Source organism: Bos mutus, chromosome 2 (assembly GCF_027580195.1).
Source record: "Bos mutus isolate GX-2022 chromosome 2, NWIPB_WYAK_1.1, whole genome shotgun sequence".
In the NCBI taxonomy this organism is placed as follows: Eukaryota; Metazoa; Chordata; class Mammalia; order Artiodactyla; family Bovidae; genus Bos; species Bos mutus.
The window spans coordinates 70,627,210-70,649,157 of NC_091618.1; the positions used below are offsets into that span (position 1 = coordinate 70,627,210).

Consider the following 21,948-nt stretch of genomic DNA (forward strand, 5'->3'; position numbering starts at 1 on the left):
CATGCAACAAAGTCACACCACTGTTGTCACGGTGAGAGTGATCCGGCTGCAGTACCGTCATATCACTGAGTGAACAGCAGGATTGACTCAGCTAATCCAGGTGGCTTATGTGGGTGTTTCTCTCTTTAAAAAGTTTTGTTTTACAGTATTGTGATATATAAATGCACAAGGTCCATAAGACATAAATAACTGAACATTAAAAGTTATAAAGCAAAACATCAGGTAATTATTGCCATGTAACAACTACTCTGTGGATAGTGACTGCAACCATGAAATCAGATCAGAAAATGACTGATTTTTAGCAGGAAAGCTATGACAAACCTTGACAGTGTGTTGAAAAGCAGAGACATTACTCTGTCAACAAAGGTCCATATAGTCGAGTCTATGGTCTTCCCAGTGGTCATGTACGGTTGTGAGAGATGGACCGTAAAAGAAGGCAGAGTGCCAAAGCATTGGTGCCTTCAAACTGAGTTGCTGGAGAAGGCTCCTGACAGTCACTTGGACATCAAGGTGATCAAACCAGTCAATCCTAAAGAAAATCAACCCTGAATGCTCGTTGGAAGGACCAATGCTGAAGCTGAAGCTCCAGTATTTTGGTCACCTGATGCAAAGAGCTGACTCATTGGAAAAGACCCTGATGCTGGGAAAGATTGAGGGCATAAGAAGAGGACATCAGAGGATGAAATGGCTGGACAGCATCACCGATGCAATGGACATGAACTTGGGCAAACTTCGGGAGATGGTGAGGGACAGGGAGGCCTGGTGTGCTGCAGTCCCTGGGGTCACAAAAAGTCAGACACAACTGGGTGACTGAACAACAACTCAGGTAAATAAATCAAATATTGTCAGCACCCAGAAGACTCACCTCCATCCATTGGGTCCTCTCCAGGTCACACCCCTCCATCCACCCACAGGAGGTGACTTCCATCTTATCTTTATAAATAAATGAACAGTTTTATCCTATGTATCCCCATATTTCATTGTTGTTCAGTCGCTAAGTCATGTCTGCTATGCCACGGACTGCAGCATGCCAGACTTCCCTGTCCTTCACTATCTTCCAGAGTTTGCTCAGATTCATGTCAGTTGAGTCCGTGATGCCATTTATCTCATCCTCTGCTGCCTTCTATACATATATCTCATTTTATTACACTTCACTTAATTGTGCTTCACAGATGTTGTTGTTGTTGTTTTTTTCAAACTGAAGGTTTGTGGCAGTCATGCATTTGAGCAAGCCTATCAGCACCATTTTTCCCAACAGCATTTGGTCACTGTATCTCTGTGTCACATTTTGGTAACTCTCACTAAATTCCAAACTTTTTCATTATTATATTTGTTATGGTGATCTGTGATCACTGATCTTTGATGTTAACTGTGGCATAAAGATTATGACTTACTGAAGCTCAGATGACTAGCAGTTTTTTAGGAATAAAGTATTTTTTAACTAAGGTATGTACATTGTTTTTTGGACATAATGCCACTGCACATGTAATAGACCATGGTATAGTGTAAACGTAACTTTCATATGTACCAGGAAACCAAGAAATTCCTGTGACTCATTTTATTGAGCTTTTTGCTTTATTACAGTGGTCTGGAATGAAACTCGTAATATCTCTGAGGCTATATAAATGTATAAATATCCCCCCAATATTATTGTTTTATCTGTATTTAAATGTTATATAAATTGACTCACTATTCTTTTGAGTCTTACTTCCTTCATCCATCCTTATGGTTGTAAGATTCAATCACATTGTTTTCGTAGAGGCAGTATATGTCTTTTCAGGGATGTATGGTAGTTCCTTCTACAAATATGCTACATTTTGTTATTTATCTTCCTATAGATGGATATTTTTTGTTTGTTTTTTTTTAGGTTGGGGTAATTACTGATAATGTTGCTATATACATTCTTATTTATGCATTGTGTTGACATGAGCTGTAGATATATACCTAGGAGAGGAACTGCTGGCTCACAAGATATGTTATATCTAACTTTAGTTGATGCTGCCAAACTCTTTTCAAAGTGGTGGTACCAACTTACTCTATCATCTGCAGTTTACAAGAGTCACCATTACTCCACAGCTTCAGGGACAGACGGTATCCATTGTCTTTAAATGTTTGGCAATCTGGTAGGTGTGTTTGTGTTTTTAGTTTGTGTTTTTAGTTTGCATTTCCCCAACTGTTAAAGAAGTTTATTGTTTATTGTCCATCTGGACTTTTCTTTTGTGATTTTTTCTTTGGTTCATATTTAAATTGGGTCATCTTCTTGCTTGATGCTGCTGCTGCTGCTAAGTCGCTTCAGTCGTGTCCGACTCTGTGCGACCCCATAGACGGCAGTTCACCAGGCTGCCCCGTCCCTGGGATTCTCCAGATGTTATCCAAATGGATACTTGACCGTACCAAATAGCATTTACTAAGAAGAGTGGTATCTTGGAACTCATCAGAGTAGGTGGTTAAAACCACAGAAGTTCTGTGAGTAGATTGTTTAAGTGGGTGTAGCTTGAAATCAGCCATCATGGGAGTTTTATACCATGGATATTGGCAAGTGCTACAAGTCAAGGTAGTCGTCTACTGCAGCAATGGAAAAGAACATCTCTTCTACTCTGACCCTCAGTGCCACCTCTGTCAAAAACCCTGTCCAGACAAATGTGGGTTCATTTCCATGCTATCCCTTCTGTATCTTTCTTTTATTTTTATATGTATCCTAGTGTCAAAGCCAGGAGAAGGTGATGGCACCCCACTCCAGTGTTCTTGCCTGGGAAATCCCATGGATGGAGGAGCCTGGTGGGCTACAGTCCATGGGGTCGCAAAGAGTTGAACATGACTGAACAACTTCACTTTCACTTTTCACTTTCATGCATTGGAGAAGGAAATGGCAACCCATTCCAGTGTTCTTGCCTGGAGAATCCCAGGGATGGGGGAGCCTGGTGGGCTGCCGTCTATGGGGTCGCACAGAGTCGGACACGACTGAAGCGACTTAGCAGCAGCAGCAGCAGCAGCAGTGTCAAAGCCATACTGCTTTATGAAGTGTGGCTTTATAATAACTCTTCATATATGGTATAGCCAAGTCCTCTCATCTCAGAGTATCTTGCTGATTTGGGTCTCTTAAATTTTTTAATTTTAGAATTAGCTTACCAAGTTTATAAAGAAAAAATTGTTTGAAATTTGAGGGGGTTACATTGATTCTGTAGATCAACTTTGGGAAAAATGCACATTTTTATGCTTCCCTGATGGCTCAGTAGTAAAGAATCCACCTGCAGTGCAGGAGACACAGCTTTGATCCCTGGGTTGGGAAGATCCCCTGGAGGAGGAAATGGTAACCCACTCCAGTGTCTTGCTTGGAAAGTCACATGGACTGAGCAGCCTGGCGTGCTGCAGTCTGTAGGGTCACAAAGAGTTGGACGCAACTGAGAGACAGCATGCATGTATATTTTTGTATGTTTTGGGTCACTGTGGAAATTACTCATTAATGTGTAACATCAATTGCATATATTTTCTGTAGGTTTGTTATTTGTCATTTAAATTGGCTAGTATTCCTTCCCTTGTGGAGCTTTGCTTTTATTAAAGTTTATCAACCTTTTTATTCATAGCTTCTAGCATTTATGTCATAAGATAAAAAATTTAAATATTAAAATTCTCTGGTGTTTTATTCTGTCCTTTAATGATTTTCTTAATGATTATAGTCCAAAGATTTTAATCTTTGATCTACCTGGAATTTATATTACCTAAACTTATATTATGATAAAGATTTTTAAAATCCTATTTTTAAAAATCTATTGTCCCAATACCAGTTCCTGAACAATCTGTCCCTACTGATTTGAAATGTTACTGTTATCATAAATGAAATTTCTATAAGTATTTGGATTTTTTTCTTGGATTTTGTCTTTTGTTTCATTATATGCTTCTGTTTATAGTATCACAGTTCCATAGGTATCATGTGAGCCACAAATGCAAGCCACATGAAATTTAAAATATTCTTGTGGTGGTGGTGGTTTAGTCACTAAGTTGTATTGACTCTTGTGACCCTATGGACTGTAGCCAGCCAGGCTCCTCTGTCCTTGGGATTTCCCAGGCAAGAATACTGGAGTGGGTTGCCATTTTCTTCTTCAGGGGGTCTCCCAATGCATCAGTTCAGTTCAGTTCAGTTGCTCAGTCGTGTCTGACTCTCTGCGACTCCATGGACTGCATTATGACAGGCCTCCCTGTCCATCACCAACTCCCAGAATTTACCCAAACCCATGTCCATCGAGTCGGTGATGCCATCCAACCATCTCAACCTCTGTCATCCCCTTCTCCTCCTGCCTTCAATCTTTCACAGCATCAGGTCTTTCCCAATGAGTCAGTTCTTCACATCAGGTGGCCAGAGTATTGGAGTTTCAGCTTCAGCATCAGTCCTTCCAATGAACACCCAGGACTGATCTTCTTTAGGATGGACTGGTTGGATCTCCTTGCAGTCCAAGGGACTCTCAAGTCTTCTCCAACACCACAGTTCAAAAGCATCATTTCTTCTGTGCTCAGCTTTCTTTATAGTCCAACTCTCACATTCATACATGACTACTGGAAAAACCATAGCTTTGACTAGATGGACCTTGGTCAGCAAAGTAATGTCTATGCTTTTTAATATGCTGTCTAGGTCGGCCATTGCTTTTCTTCCAAGGAGCAAGCGTCTTTTAATTTCATGGCTGCAGTCACCATCTGCAGTGATTTTGGAGCCCCCCAAAATAAAGTCTCTCACTGTTTCCATTGTTTCCCAATCTATTTGCCATGAAGTGATGGGACCAGATGCCATGATCTTAGTTTTCTGAATGTTGAGCTTTAAGCCAACTTTTTCACTCTCTTCTTTCACTTTCATCAAGAGGCTCTTTAGTTCTTCTTTGCTTTCTGCCATAAAGGTGGTGTCATCTACGTATCTGAGGTTATTGATATTTCTCCTGGAAACCTTGATTCAAGTTTGTGCTTCATCCAGCCTGGCATTTCATATAATGTACTCTGCATATAAGTTAAGTAAGCAGGGTGACATATATATACAGCCTTGACATACTCCTTTCCCAATTTGGAACCAGTCTGTTGTTCCATGTCCGGTTCTAACTGTTGCTTCTTGACCTGCATACAGATTTCTCAGAAGGCAGGTCAGGTGGTCTGGTATTCCCATCTCTTGAAGAATTTTCCACAATTTGTTGTGATCCACACAGTCAAAGGCTTTGGCATAGTCAATAAAGCAGAAGTAGACGTTTTCCTGGAACTCTCTTGCTTTTTCAATGATCCAGCAGATGTTGGCAATTTGATCTCTGGTTCCTCTGCCTTTCCTAATCCAGCTTGAACATCTGGAATTTCACAGTTCATGTACTGTTGAAGCCTGGCTTGGACAATTTTGAGCATTACTTTGCTGCCGTGTGAGATGAGTACAATTGTGTGGTAGTTTGAACATTCTTTGGCTTTGACTTTCTTTGGGATTGGAATGAAAACTGACCTTTTCCAGTCCTGTGGCCACTGCTGAGTTTTCCAAATTTGCTGGCATATTGAGTGCAGCACTTTAACAGCATCATGTTTTAGGGTTTGAAATAACTCAACTGGAATTCCATTACCTCCACTAGCTTTGTTCGTAGTGATGCTTTGTAGGGCCCACTTGACTTCACGTTCTAGGATATCTGGCTCTAGGTGAGTGATCAAACCATCGTGGTTATCTGGGTCATGAAGATCTTTTTTGTACTGTTCTTCTGTGTATTCCTGCCACCTCTTCTTAATATCTTTTGCTTCAGTTAGGTCCATACCATTTCTGCCCTTTATTGTGCCCATATTTGCATACTAACCCATAGGTATCCTGTAAACCACAAATATAAGCCACATCAAATTTAAAATATTCTAATAGCCACATTAAAAAGTAAAAAGAAAGATGAAATTACTTTTATTATTTTTAAAATTGGAAGTATTGTTGATGTGTATAGTATTATATAAAAAAACATGTGTACAATATAGTGTTTCACAATTTTTCAAGATCATACTCCATTTATAGTTATTATAAAATATTAGTGATATCCTCCATGTAGCATAGTATATCCTTGTAGCTTGTTTTCTACCTAATAGTTTGTACCTTTTAATCTCCTACCCCTATATTGCCTGTCCCCTCTTCCCTCTCCCCACTGGCAACCACTCGTTTGTTTTCTATATCTGTGAGTCTGTTTCTTTTTGTTATATCAATAGTTTGTTGTAGTTTGTAGAATCCACATATATGTGATATCGTGCAGCATTTGTCTTTCTCTGTCTGACCTGTTTCACTTAGCCTGATGCCAAGTCCACCCATATTGCTCCAAATGGCAAAATTTTAGTCTTTTTAATGGCTGAGTAGGATTCCATGTCTCTGTGTGTATGTGTGCGTGTGTGTGTGTGTGTGTGTGTGTGTATCTCACATCTTCCTTCTCTGTTCATCTGTTGATGGATACTCAGGTTGCTCTATAACTTGCCAATTGTAAATAATGCTGCTATGAACATTGGGCAATGGCACCCCACTGCAGTACTCTTGCCTGGAAAATCCCATGGACGGAGGAGCCTGGTAGGCTGCAGTCCATGGGGTCGCTGAGAGTCAGACATGACTGAGCGACTTCACTTTCACTTTTCACTTTCATGCATTGGAAAAGGAAATGGCAACCCACTCCAGTGTTCTTGCCTGGAGAATCCTAGGGACGGGGGAGCCTGGTGGGCTGCCGTCTATGGGGTCGCACAGAGTCGGACACGACTGAAGCGACTTAGCAGCAGCAGCAGGAACATTGGGATGCATGTATCCTTTTGAATTAGTGAAATTAGTTTTAACAGTATAGTTTATTTAACCCATTATAGCCATTATATCATTTCAACATGAAGTCAATATATAAAAATAATTACATTTACATTCTTTTTTTTCATAGAAAGTCTTTGAAATGTATATATTTTATGCTTACAACACATCCCCAGATCCCAGGTTGGATTAGACATATTTCCAGTGTCATGTGCTACAGGTGACTAGTGGCTACCCTGTTTGATAGCTCAGGTCAGTATCTTTGTTAAGGCAGGTCTAGAGTATCCTTGGCTCTGTGGCTAGTTTAATTCTACTAAGGTCAGGCCCCTCCAGGGTTGGTTAAGTGAGGTTTCTTCACTCATTGGTTGGAACTTCAGCATCTCACAGCAATTTGGGACCTCAAGAATTATCTGGCTTACAGCCCCAGCATTTGTTCTTCCCTCAGTAATCATACTTTGCCCAGTTCCTGGAGTTTCACCTCCACATGTCCACTCAAGTATTCTGGCCAAGGACTAAAGAGAACCTCTGCACCAATGTCTGCAACTCTTTCTATGTCCCTCAGTCCCTTCAGTGGTGTGCTCGGTGAAGTGGAAGGCAGCCTCTGCCTCCACTGTGCTCTGCGTGGAGTCTCTTCTTGCCCATGGTTTGCAAAGTTCCTCAGGCAACAAGTTTGAGTGGTCCTAGGGTTCACCTCATTTCTCCTCTCTGAGGGTCACACCTGTGCTATGGGAGTGGGAGATGCAGGCTGCCAGACTGATACTAGTCATTCTTGATGATTAGTCCTACTTAAAAAATTTTTTTGGGGGGGGAATTATTTACTAGTTCTACTATTTGGTCCTTCCACATTTCCTTTGATCTTTATTAACTCCTTATTTTCCTTAATTTTATTCTTTTAATAACCTCTTTTATTGTTATGCTTTCCTGTTTATTAGAATAACTAGTTAGGGCTATGAATTTTTCTCTGAGAGCTCCTATAGCTATTTTCTCCAGGTTCTGATAGGCAAGTCTCTTTGTGGTCATTGTTTTTTCGATACTTTATAATTTTCGTTTTGGCTTTCTTTTGAGATGATGGAATTTCCTGGTTCTGTTATGACTTTTTAGTTGTACTGCATTCTTAATAAAGCTATCTACACTGTTTATAAGTTTTGAAAATTATTGAAGTTCTCTTTATAACTTAGTGTATAGTCACTGTGATTTTACCATGAACCTTTGTAAACAAAGTGTTATTCACTTTTTTGGGTATAAGTTATTGATTGATTTTATATGAGTAAATGTTAATTTGAGTATACAAAATAAATTTAAATTTACAAAAAATAAATATATATGTATATATAAGTGTGTGTATTTTTTTTAAACTTTGGTTGCCAATGTAAGATTTTATTATAAAAATTAGAGCTTAAAGTGTGAAAGCCACTCGGCTAAGTGACCCAAAAGGTCACTTGGAAAGTGTAAAATGTGAATACAAGTTAGTGTAGACCCAGAATGACCCTGGAGTAGAGCAGACATCAAAGGGTACCTAACGTATTCTTTCCTCTCTCTTTTCATTATTTTTCTTCTATTTCCCTTCTATACAATATGCTAATAAGAAATCCAGATTACACAGAGCCAGGCCAGGTGTTATACCAGTCTTTTATCAACAAATGAGAGCACATTATACACTTTTTAATTGGTCTTAGGAAAAGCAAAGGTGAAATGGAAATTCAATAATCCTGGACCTTTGTTCAAAATGCAATTTTCCATCTCTACTGTAAGGAACGAATTTTAATTAGCTTGATTCTCACCATTTGGCCATGCATTTGTAATCCTTGTTCACACTTTGTGAAAGAAAAAATTGATGAAAGAAATTGAACAATAATGGAAATTTTGTCTGAGCAGAACAAATTGGAATTATCAAATACACTGCTGGATGACTGGCATGCTGGAGCTGGGGAGAGGAGAAGTATCTGGTGACTTAGAAAAAGCTCCTCTCCCCAAAATGCCACTATTCAGCCTGACACGGTTTTGTCCTGCACAGAGAGCCTTCCAGAGTAGAGAGGGCTGTGGTGCCAGGCAGACCTGGGTTGGAAGCCTGCCTCCAGTCTTTAATGGTTGGTCACTTAATTTTCCTGATCTTCAATTTCCTCATCTGTAAAATGGGGTAATAACGTCTACCTAGTAGCCTTGTGAGGATTCAAAGAAACGAATCATGGAAAGGAGCTCAAAGAATGACCAAGAGGAACTTTTCAAAGGCAGGATCAGTAGCAGGACTGAGGGATACTTGTGAGGTTCCTGACTTGTTTTCTCTTGAGAAGAAAGAAGTGAGTATGTTTGTTTGCTGTGCTGGTGGTACCAGTGGTTGGAGGGCGGGTTCTTCCAGACCTTTTTCTCAGTCACTCTGGGACAGCAAATAACCAGGGCCTTTTGCAGAGGAGTCCATTCAGGATTCTAATCTGTAGTTACCAAAGCTCCAAGAGTCCATTCTTGCTCAGTGTGTGAGCTTTGTGGGACAGCTGTAAGGCCATGAAGGTCATGTTCACCAAGCACAGCTCACCAATGAGGAAGTGAGTTAAGAGTTTCTGGGCCAGCAAGTAGGTCAAATAGCATAAATCATAGAGGGAAAAGGGGTCAACAAAACATACTATTTAGGGCTTTGTAGAGAAGTGTCAGAGAGGGAAAAGGTAGAGTTCATGGTCTCAGAGCTTGTAATATAACAGAGAAGGGAAACGAAACAAAACTCTAGCCACATAAGGTGCTAACTGTAAAGATCCAATGTCCATACAACTTTTTTCTTTTCTCTGAGACAATGTCAAAATCAAATACTCCCTGAGGTTTTCAGCCCACCTGCCCAGGTTTGACTTCAGAAAATAAAGTCCCTGTTTCTCTATATGTATTGTTCCCAACTCAGTTTCTGAGCACCTCTGTGCTCCCAGAATTCCCTCCCTGTTAGGAGTGTAGGTCTGTTCAGGGTTTGATAGATCTGGGTTCATTTTCAACTCCCTTACTCACTCTCTTATGGCCTTGAGGGGAAGCATCTATTCCTCTGGACACCTGTTTCTTCATCTTTAAAATGGTCACATCATAGGGTGGTGGTTATGATAATTTTGTTGTTGTTCAGTCACTAAGTCATGTCCGACTCTTTGCAACCCCATGGACTGCATCACACTAGGCTTCCGTGTCCTTCATCATCTCCTGGAGTTTGCTCAAACTCATGTCCATTGAATTGGTGATGCCATCCAACCATCTTATTCTCTGTTGCCCTCCTCTCCTGCTCTCAATCTTTCCCAGCATCAGGGTCTTTTCCACTGAGTCGGCTCTTTGCATCAGGTGGCCAAAGTATTGGAGCTTCAACTTCAGCATCAGTCCTTCCAGTGAGTATTCAGGGTTTATTTCCTTTATGATTGACTGGTTTGATTTCCTTGCTGTCCAAGGGATTCTCAAGAGTCTTCTCCGGCACCACAGTTTGGAAGCATCAATTCTTCTGCACTCAGCCTTCTTTATGGTCCAACTCTCACATCCATAAATGACTACTGGAAAAAAAATAGCTTTGTCAGCAAAGTGATGTCTTTGCTTTTTAATATGCTGCCTAGGTTTGTCGCTCAGTCATGTCCGACTCTTTGCGACCCAGTGGACTGTAGCCTACCAGACTCCTCCGTCCATGGGATTTTCCAGGCGAGAATACTGGAGTGGGTTGCCATTTCCTTCTCCAGGGGATTTTCCTGACTCAGGGATCGAACCTGGGTCTCCCACATTGCAGGCAGATGCTAGATCAGGGTTCAATCCCTGGGTTGGGAAGATCTCCTAGAGAAGGAAATGGCAACCCACTCCAGTATTCTTGCCTGGAAAATCCCATGGATGGCGGAGCCTGGTAGGCTACAGTCCATGGGGTCGCAAAGAGTCGGACACGACTTGGGTACTTCACTTCACTAGGTTTGTCATAACTTTCATGGCAGCAGTCACTGTCCAGAGTGATTTTGGAGCCCAAGAAAATAAAATCTGTGATAATTTAAGGATTCTCTTTTGGACAGGTCTATGCTAGGCCCTCAGGATGAACAGATAAAGAGGATCTGTTTTCTTTCTTCAAGGCAGTGGCTCTCCACCTGGGCCAGTTCTGCTTCCTCAGAGGACAACTGGCAACATCTGGAGACATCCTGGCTGTCCTTGTTGGGTGACGGTTGGGTGTGGGGTGCAGGAGACCTGGGGATGCTAAATATTCTACAATGCATAGGAAAGCCTCCCCCAACACCAGACACCCCCACCTCCTCACCCCACCCCCGCGCGCGGCAGCCTTCCTTCGGATTTTAGAATTAGAAGAGGAAGATGGGTCCATTAAAATCTCGGAAAGGTTTTCCTCTCCGAGAAGAGGGAAAACGTCATGATTCTTAATGTCATGTTTACCCCTCCTGCTGCCCTAGATGTCCCGGTCGCAGCTCCCTCGGAGGAGGACTGAGGACGCGCTTCCTGCCAGAAGCGCCCGGTGGATGGCGCCATCCTTATGCATCTACACGTCCCCAGTTAGAGATTCCCCGCCGCCGCTGCCTGGGGAGGAGCCTGGGCAGCAGAGTGAAACTAAAGGAAGGAACCTGGCGCTCGTTCCCCGGGACTCTAGGCAGGGACGCGAAGCAGGCCCTGTGCAAACGCCGCCGAGAGGCTTTGCAGCAAAGGCAGGGATTCTATGACGACCTTATTAGACTTCCTGGGGCAGCAGCTCCAGCCAGGCATAGCCTGACCGTTCACTGTCAGCACACCCCAGGGCTCGACGGCTGGGCACCAAAGAGCGTGCGCTTGCTGGCTGCTCCGGGGGCCCCCGCCAACTGGACGGCGCCTGGGTCCGGCCCCCCAATCTGGTGGTGGTGGCGGCCCAACCTTTGAAGGGGATCCCAAGGCAGGAGGGGGCAGCCGGTCTTTCTGGGCCTTAGCCGGGGACTCTAAGTCCAGGAGCGCATTCCAGTTTCCCCCCGGGCTGCGCCTCCCGGGGCTGGGATGCGCGTGCGCCCAGAAGGCAACGCTAACTCGGTGGTGGCCGCTTGGGCGGCGGGGAAGGTGGGGCCAGCCGTCGCCCCGTGCTCCCGAGCCAAGTTCGGGACAGTGCCTGGTGCTGAGTCAAACCCCTGCTGGGTGGATCTGCGGGGCCGGGAGCGCAGGCGGCGATAGTTAATGATTAATCGCTTACCACCCAGCCTCCAGCCTCTCTGCACGGGAAACCGTGCTCCCGGAGGGTGGGTTTGACCAGTAAAGGCCAGGTGGCTTGGAGGGGAGCCGGAGAGAAGCCGAACATAGCGCCGGGAACCTGCAGGGGAAGGGGCTGCGAGCTGGCGGCTGTGGGCTGACTGGCTGCAGCGAGTCTGGAACCTCCTTCCTCTGAGCTCACCACGCCTCGCCCAGTCACCACCCCCTCAAACCCCACCCCTAAGCGCCTCCGGTTCGGCTAGCTTGGGCTGCCCCAGGAAGTTTCCATAAAAGCACCTGAAATCCCAAATCACTTTTTCCAGGTGAGCTAGAGAAAGCCCTGCGCCCACTCCGGTGAGTTGCAGCTGAGAACTTTGGGCTCCGCAGGGAGGAGGAAGGGAAGTTGAGAAGGTCTTTGGACCCGGTTGCCTGGCTGACTGCCTTCCTCATGGCTTCCCCAAGCCACCCCAGCAGGGACTGCTCCCAGGTCATTGATCACAGCCACGTTCCCGAATTCGAAGTGGCCACCTGGATCAAAATCACCCTCATCCTGGTGTACCTGGTTATCTTCGTGGTGGGCATCCTGGGGAACAGTGTCACCATTCGGGTCACCCAGGTGCTACAGAAGAAAGGCTACCTGCAGAAGGAGGTGACAGATCATATGGTAAGCCTGGCTTGCTCCGACATCCTGGTCTTCCTCATCGGCATGCCCATGGAGTTCTACAGCATCATCTGGAACCCCCTGACCACACCCAGCTACACCGTGTCCTGCAAGGTGCACACATTCCTCTTTGAGGCTTGCAGCTATGCCACTCTGCTGCACGTGCTGACCCTCAGCTTTGAGCGCTACATCGCCATCTGCCACCCCTTCAGGTATAAGGCCATGTCGGGGCCCTGCCAGGTGAAACTGCTGATTGGCTTCGTCTGGGTCACCTCCGCCCTAGTGGCGCTGCCTTTGCTTTTTGCCATGGGAGTTGAGTACCCCTTGGTGAACGTGCCCAGTCACCGGGGACTCATTTGCAACCGCTCCCGCACACGCCACCAGGAGCAACCGGAGAGCTCCAACATGTCTATCTGTACCAATCTGTCCAGCCGCTGGACAGTGTTCCAGTCCAGCATCTTCAGTGCCTTTGTGGTCTACCTTGTGGTCCTGGTCTCCGTGGCCTTCATGTGCTGGAGCATGATGCAGGTGCTTAGGAGGAGTAAGCAGGGCACCCTGGCTGCCCAGGGGCAGCAGCTGCAGCTGAGGAAGTTGGAGAGCCAGGAGAGCAGGAGCGCCCGGAGGCAGACCATCATCTTCCTGAGTGAGTACGGGGTGCAGGGCCTCCTGGGAGCAGACCTCACCCCCACCCCACCACTGCCCCCAAGGTCCTCTTAACCCAAGCCTTGCCTTACAAGTGTGAACCTAAGTTCATTGAGGTTGAAGAGGCAGGGATATAAGCCTCTGGATGCTTCTTCTCTCTGTTTTGGAGACTGGGGTTATGATCAGAAGAGCACTTGACCAGAAGTCAGAAAGTCTAGGTACGTTCAGCAGTGGCAGCTCTGTGACTGCTGGCCGAGTCACAGCTGGCCGACAGCTTAGGTAAAATGGCGATGATAATACTGAGAAACGTGAGGGTTGAACTAGGTAACTCAGGACAGGTGCAAGTCCTCTGAGAAGGACCAAGTTCTGCAGGGCTGGAAGGGAGCATCCTTATCTAGCCCATCTTAACCCCGGGGCAACCTTTCTCAGGCAATTGAACTGTGTTCCCATTTTTGTCCTCCTTCTCAGAAACAAGGCTGTCAGGAATACACTCTCCAGGCTGCGACTTTGTTCCCCCAAAGTGGTTTCCTACCCAAGTCTTAAGAAAGTGGAGCTCTCAGACACCCACTTCTCTGGGTAGTGCTTGAGTGTTCGTCGTGGTGGGTCTGTTTGTTATCAGAGCATAGAAACATAGCGGGAGCGGGCTGGCTTGTTTGTCTGAAGCAGGAAATCTGGCTTCCCAGATTTCCTGCGACTTGTTTGATACCCAATTTCCATGCAGAGAACTTGGTTTGTTTCCCAAACTTTTGTTGTGATGCAACTATTTTGAGTCAGATCCTTCTGTGTGCCAGGAAGGGAAGGGGCCCATGATCAGTAGCCCTCCAAGACCTTAGAAGAGAGTCCTGGTGGCCACCCTTTGAGAGACTGGGCTTTCCCAGAAACACACAAAGTGTATGCAGCAAAGGGTCTTTCAAAATATTTTTTAGCAGAAAGGAGAAAAAGATATCCTTGTGAGTGTGTGAGTGTGAGTCAAGGGGGAGTTGATGGAACAAATGTTTCCCTTTCTCCCCAGTCCCCTCTCCAGTGTGGCATCCGAGGAGGAATAAATCATGGTGCTGTTTGTTTTGGTGTGGGAAACCTGAGAAACAGGTTCCAGGGTGAAAGTTAGACAAGAAAGAAAGATGGAAGGCACTTGAAGAGGGATGACAAGAACTGGGTTTTGGCCCAGCCCTACCCCTGGCTTCCACTGTGTCTGTACAGTGGACCTGATCTTATTGTAGCTGTGCAAAATCAGAGAAGGGAGTTTGCGTGTTGAGGATGCCTGATTCTGCATCAGGGGCTGTGCTTTTGACATATTTCCATTTCATAGAAGAGGAATTTCAGGCTTAGAGAGAACCTAGTTCAAATGCACTTAAGTGCAGCTCCCAGATTTTAACCTTGTTTCTCTGGGGTGTTTCCGAGTTGCCTATCACTCACCACATGACAGGCCAATAAATTGAGAGACAAGTTGTTGGGACAAGGAATAGCAACTTTATTTGGAAAGCCAGCAGACTGAATAGATGGTGGACTAGTGTCCCATAGAAACATCTTACCTGAGTTAGAATTCAAACTTCTTTGTTAAAAGGGAAGGGATATGGTTGGTTGTTGCAAGCTTCTTTGTTTAGTAAGACTTTGTTTTTGCAGCTGTATGTACAGGTAAGTTTGGTAAGATTATGATGTTCCTATAAACCTGCAATAAGATGAATGTTATTCTGTTCTGCAACTCTTTATCTCTATATGAATGGGAAAACGTTTTGTCTTTAAACATAGAGCCTTGAGAGTGGTCCATCCTGTATATTTCATGCTATAGGCAACATTCTTGTAGCGAAAGTGATAGAATACATATGTTAAAGTAAAAGAAGCAGATCTAATAAAGAGTCAAGATTTGTTTCTCTGTTATTACAAGGGCAGGGAAATAAGTGGTTTCCTGTGGCTTGTTCATAAGCTCAAGGGGAAGGGAAAATGAAATAAAGCAGAACTTCTGGAAACTGGAGTAAGGCGTCTGTATTGGGTGACATCGTCCAGGGACTTAGGGAGGGCACCCAACCCGACTCAATCTCTCTTACCCACTGGCTTCTGCCCAAAATATTCCAGGAAGAAACAAGACATTGGATTTGTTTGAATATCTATTGAAAGACTAGTTCTTTCTTCCCCCATATACCTTTAGGCATGTCTTAAACTGCTAGCAGTAACTCATACTTTAGCGTGAAGAAATTTCCTTTTTTCCTTTTTTGAGTACAGGACATTACCTCCCACTCTAATTTGGGAAGTAAGACTCCATTTGACCAAGAACAAAAATAATTAATTTCTCTTTGTTCTCTATCGTACCAATCTCTTTTTATTAATTTTTAAAAAAATTTCTCTCAGTAGATGTCTGTTCTTCTCCTAGTGGGTATTGTTCCAAGTCAATGTCAGTCTCCGAGTTGAAGTTCTGTCTCCATTCAGACATGAAATCAGAACGTCCCAGACTTTTAGGGAGAGACAAATAGGAACTTGGAGATCATCTCATCCAGTTACTAATTGCTGAGGATGGGTCTGTTCTCTCTGCTGCCCTCATTCTTTCCTTCTCCTTGTCTCCCCGTTTCTTGTAACAACTATATATTAATCACCCACTGTGTTCCCTGCATAGATTGTTGAATCGCAATTAGGTGCTCAATGTGTGGTAATGTCTTGGGGGAATTTACCATTTGTATTTAGCCTGTTGCCTCTGCAGTAGGTTTGCAGAGCAGTTCTTGCAAATGTCCCCTTCTCCCAATGAATTTCAAAGAGCTTTTGAAAATAGGATCCTCACTAATTAACTCAAGTTAGGAAATAAATTAATGGAATGAAGAGGAAGGAATCATGGTCTACATCTATCAGATTGATACAATGCAATTTACTTTGTGGGTTTCATAAAACGTATGTTTTGGGGGCATTTTTAACCCAGGACAAATGAAAATATAAATTGTTTACAAATCGCTGAATTTAATATAGTGATTTAGCTGTCTTTTTAGCACTTCAGTTAACAGATGTATCAAATTAAAACAAATATTTGCTCATTTCAAACATCTTTTGCATTTAATGTGAAATGTAAATGACAACACAGCGCAAGATGTTTTTGGAGCTCTGGAGGCAATAAAAAAAACCATTAAGGATTTTCTCCTCCCGTTGTTAAAAAATGCTAACTTCTGCATAACAGAAGGGAAATTCATAAATCTACTCAAGATGAGGAAGTCTATGTAGAAAATGTTATTAATTTTTCCTTTCTGCATCCTTTGCTATTGTGCCTCAGTCTAGCTGAGGTTCTTGGCTGGTGAATAATGAAAATAAATTGGGATATCCAAACAAGAAAGAGATGCTGAGACACCTCCTAGCTCTCAAGCAATTTGCAGGAGAGAACAATAATAATGTGAAAATGCACATTTCTGGACACATGAGTGTCCCTTCTTGCCTCCTGTCAGCTCAGTAAGAAATCAATTCTAGACATATTTCTTTCTGTATGGTCACTGCTAATATAACTTGTCCCATGCCAAGATAGCAAGGAGCTGGTACATTTTTCTCTCTATACCTTGGCTGTTGAGAATATGCAAAATGAGCCTTCCTTTCAAGAGGGTTTCCCAGACCTTCCATCTTGTCTTTCTGAACACTCACTTGGAGTTCTGTGCAATGCCTGGTCCACAGACGTTCATGTTTGTGTTTATTGTACATGTGGCTTGCTGTCAGATGTCACCCACTCAAAGTGAAATAAGAGTATTTTAAAAGAAGCATTGTAATTGGTAGCTTCCAAGAGCATAAAGTGATTGGGACTCAGTTACGGCTACTTTCTAAGGATCTGTAAGTTTATGATTGTCTTTCAAAGATAGTTATGAATTTTTTTTTTTTACCGATAATTGTGAAATTAAAAAATTAAACATCATGGAGGCTGGTGTTGTTAGTAGCTCAGTTGTGTCTGACTCTCTGTGACACCATGGACTGTGGCCTGCCAGACTTTGTCCATGGAATTCTCCAGGCAAGAATACTGGAGTAGGTAGCCATTCCCTTCTCCAGGGGATCTTCCCCACCCAGGGATTGAACCTTGGTCTCCTGAATTGTAGGTGGATTCTTTACAGTCTTAGCCACCGGGACTCTGTAATAAGTACAGTTTATTTATTTATTTTTTAAAAATTCTGGTTTGCTCTCCTGAGTCAGAGGGAAAGGGAAGGAACTGCAGAGGGTGATGGAATTGCACATCAGTTTGGGTTGATTGTGGGGGATATGTTGAATATAGACTTTGTCCATCATGTGTATTAGATGGAAAAAAAAATTGAGAGTTGCCGTTGTACTGAACTATTCTGAAAAGAAAACTGATGCGTGTTTGAGTATTTGTGGGTGGGTCAGAGAGAAGCAGGGAGGAGATCAGAATCATATCCTCTGAGTCTTAAGACCCCAGATATGAGGTCAAAGTCATGTATTCATAGGAGAGATGGAGGAAGCTGAGATGTTGACAATGGCTGGAGTCCAGAGGGAAGGAGGCTCGGGGGTGGGAGGGGAGATATATATATATATATATTTAAAATAAAATAATTATATATATAATTATGACTGATTTGCATTGTACAGCACAAATCAACACAACATTGCAAAATGATTATCATCCAATTAAAAAAATAAAATGGAGTCCAAAATTTCCCATGAAAAGAGGTTTTATTGGGACGTCATTGTGAAAAACAGCAGTGAAAATTATGAAATTAGTCATATTTTATTATATGTAGCTTCTAATCATATGTGAATTCTTATAATAACTTTTTTTTCAGAATGAAACAAATGCTTTTTGGAGGATGTAATTTTTCTGACAGAAGAGGTTTGATGGCCATTGTGTTTGATTTTCTAGAACAGGAAGCTTATAAAGAAAGCTTTCTCCCAAGAGCTTCTCTTAATTCTTTGCTGTTTAATTCACCCTCATTGAAGCTCCTGTCCTCGCATCATCTTTGTCAATTTCCCCTCCTTTTAGGATTAACTGGTCTAATTCGGCTAAACCTTCGTTTGTCAGTGGCTTGTCATTTGATTCCTGTGTTTCTGCAGCTTTCCTTTCATTGACTTCATGAAATTCTGCACCCTATGTGCAGACCATACGCAGAAATATAATTAATTGAAAAATCAATCTCTATAGCCTTGTGTGTATCAACTGATTACATGGAAATGAATGCCTTAAAATACTCTGAAGTGTCCGAAGAATATTTAAATAGTTGTTTCTTGACTAGTTTAAATTCTGGTCTTACAATCATGTGTGTGTCATTAATTTTCTTAGCAAAGACTTTTTCTCTGATGTATAAAGGGCTATGCCAACTCAGTCTCTCAGGGAAATATCACCAAAATTAAATTAGTGACATTTTTAATGTGAGAGATTATTTTGACTCAAATGTTTGGATATTTCAAGAAAAAAAGAGTTTTGCCTCAAGAATTCAAATTCCGACCTCCTCCCTTCACTGGGGTGGATGTGGCTGTAATAAATGGCGTTTCATGTTTATTTTTCTATTTGTGATGTCTGTCATAAATTCCCAGTGTTCTGCGATCACCCTGGCAGACAGACATAATGATGCTATTTTAGTTTTATAATCAGGCTGCTTCAATGATTTCATTTCTCTGTTGGAGAGATGCATCGTTCCTGTGGAAGGGACTATTGGAAGCCCAGTCCCCATTCATTAGCAAGTCTGTTCATCTGTCTTCATTGCATACTTCTTGGGCGCAAAGTGTAATAAGACAGCGGAGGCCTTCACTGAGCAGTGCATTCAGCTTATTAATGCTAAAACCACTCAGAATAAAAGGCTTTTTGCGTGTAGAGATGGCACAGAGCAAGTATATTGAATTGGGTGTCAAGGAGCCCTGTCTCGCCCCCCTAGGCAAGTTCCTCTGACCCACCGCTTGGATGACACTGTCATCTCTCTCCACCTTTTCCTTCTATCCACCTCCCCTGATGATCTGCAGCCCTGGGATGACCCAGCTGACTCTCTGCTTCTACTCCTTGGCTGCATACTAAACACTGGAGATAAGGCTGGTCACCTGCCACTGTGAGTTCTTGTAAATCAATGTGCTCAGCCTCACCTGGGCCCTGCTTGCTGCTGGCACCTTCGTTTGCAGGGACCTTCAAAGAGCTTGAGCTCCTGGAGTCCGTTTTCCACTTTGAGGGACCTTGACTGCGTTTGTCACCACTGGAGGAGCGTCTGCATTGACCCTTGGCTAGGGAGACCCTGCTGCAGCCGCTGGGTCCCACTGATGCAGTCGTTCCCAGCTGCATATGTTCAGGTCCCTTAGTGGCTTCCCATGGCTCCAAGGTCGCAAATCAAAATCCTTAACACAAGGACCTCATGGTTAGCTGCTCCTTCAGCTTCATGGGGTGTGTTTCTCTGGTTGTGTTAGTCAGCTGCAGTGTCATGACAAAATACCACAGGTGGCGTGGCTTAAACAGCAGACATTTATTTTCTCATAGTTCTGGAAGCTAGAAATTGGAGAGCCAGGACATGGCAGGGATGGTTTCTGGTGAGCCTACTTCTTTGGTTTGTAAATAGCAGCCTTCTCACGGAGTCTTCATAGGCCCTTGTTTGGTGGGAACAGGGACAGAGATCTCTGGTACGGTTTCCTTTTCTGATAGGGAAGCTAGTCTAACTGGATTAGAGCCCAGCACATCTGATCCCGTTTAACCTTAATTATTTCCCTAAAGGCTCTGTCTCCAGACGTTGTCACGTTTTGGGGTTAGGGCTTTACCCCATGAATTTGGGGGGCACAGTTCAGCCCATAACACCACTTAATTGCTCTGCCCCAGGACCCTCCTCCAGTTCTTCAGTGGACCATGGCCAGGCTCACTCGCTGTCACCATCTGGTCTTAGCATGTGTTGTTTGCTTTGCCTGAAATGCTTTTTTGCCTTGCTCCATGCTCTACCTCAACCTGCCAGCCCCTTCACCAAATTAGCATTTTCAGATCTCTCCTGGGAAGCATGGCCCATCCTCCTTGACTTGATTAAACCTCCCTTGAAACAGGACTCAATAGTTGTAATTTTACATTTAGTGGTGAAATCATTTGATTGATGTCTGCTTTCCCTCTCATTCCTTGAGGGCAGGAGCTGTTCTTTACTTTCCACTGTGTGTAATGCCTGGCACACAGTAGAAGAAGTGAAGTGAAGTCACTCAGTCATGTCCGTCTCTTCGCGACCCCATGGACTGTAGCCCACCAGGCTCCTCTGTCCATGGGATTTTCCAGGCAAGAGTACTGGAGTGGGATGCCATTGCCTTCTCCAGACACAGCAGATGTTCAATGGAAAATTGTTGACTGAATAAATACTTAAATGCTCCTGAGCTTGGGATTGGAAATGATGTTCTATTTACCCTTGGGCATGCATTCCTCTGGAAATTTATCATTCCTCACAATTTTGGGGATTAGTCCAAACCTAAAGGTGCTCTTTTTTTTTTTTTTTTTTAGGACTCATTTTTCTTTAAAAACTTTTTTAAAATTTAATTTTGACTGTGCTGGGTCTTTGTTGCTGTGTGGGTTTTTCTCTAGTTGCAGACAGTAGGAGCTGCTCTTCATCATGGTGTGGTGGCTTCTCATTGCAGTGGCTTCTCTTGTTGCAGAGCATGGGCTTTAGGGCTTGCAGCCTTCAGTAGTTGTGGTTCTCAGGCTCTAGAGCATAGGCTCAGTGGTTGTGGTACACGGGCTTACTGTAAGGCACGTGGGATCTTCCTGGACCAGGTATCGAACCTGTGTCTCCTGCATTGGCAGGGGGATTCTTTCCCACTGAAACACCAGGGAATCCCAAGATGCTCTCTTGAAAGGGATCTGATTTGGCCCAGGTCTCTGAAAAGTAAAGACATTGTGGAGGACATTAAAGATTTTATCTCTCTTGAGCCAAGGAACAGTCTGTGTTAATCAGCCCTTAAATGTCAGCGTTCACCATATGTACCTGCCAAGAGTTACCTTACAGTGAAAGTGATTAGGGTGCTGTTTAACAGTCCTTGTTACACTCTGTTTAACCGGATGATAATGGAATAAGACACCTTGAAAAATTACTTCTTAGCAGGCCCTTTCACCACTTGTTGGTAAGAGAGTCCTGAGGGTAATGGAACGAGGATGAAGTGGGGGAAATATTTTAAAAGTATTCAATCAATGTGTTTTTTTTGAAAAAAATATTTGTTATTATTTAGCTGTGTCAGATCTTAGTTGGAGCACATGGGTCGCTGTTGAATGTGGGATCTTTCATTGTGGTGTGTGGGTTTCTGTCGTTGCAGCAAGCGGGCATAGGCTCAGCAGTCACAGTGTGGGCTTAGTTTCTCTGTGGCATGCAGGATCTTAGTTCCCCGGACAGGAATCAAACTCACATCCCCTGCACTGGAAGGCGGATTCTTAACTACTGGACCACCAGGGAAGTCGCTAACCAATGTTTTTATTTCCCCCTTAATTGCATTTGTTTGTACCTATCTCCCTCAAATCTTAACCAGAGGGCTTGCCACCCCAGGGGAATTAAGAAGCAAGTGCTGCCTTGTCCAAAGGTATTGTTTTTAGTTCTGAGCCCAGAAGCTGGACTTCTTAACCTTTTGATGAGGCAGTTGTCTTTTAAGCCTTCAGGAGGGTGCAGAAGGATGGCTAAACTCTGTAGCTCTCCCTTTGCCATGTAACCAGCCCAGTCTGGTGCACGAGATCTACTACCACGCAGCTTGTTCCAGATAAGACCATAGCTAAGGGGTTTGCCATGTCTCCTTGGAAGTCAGTGAAGGGCTTGAAGGGGTAAAGATGCATAGTTAGAGA

At 43.6% G+C, this 21,948-nt stretch overlaps 1 protein-coding gene across 1 annotated transcript in view; it reads left to right on the plus strand.

The window, feature by feature from the left end:
- The first annotated feature begins 11,857 nt into the window (after window positions 1-11,857).
- GPR39 (G protein-coupled receptor 39) overlaps window positions 11,858-21,948 on the plus strand; it is a 261,205-nt gene continuing 251,114 nt past the window's right edge. Inside the window, exon 1 of the mRNA XM_005898080.3 lies at window positions 11,858-13,215. Within this exon, the coding sequence (XP_005898142.2) occupies window positions 12,360-13,215 (856 nt within the window). The 5' untranslated portion in view covers window positions 11,858-12,359. The remainder of the gene's footprint in view (window positions 13,216-21,948) is intronic.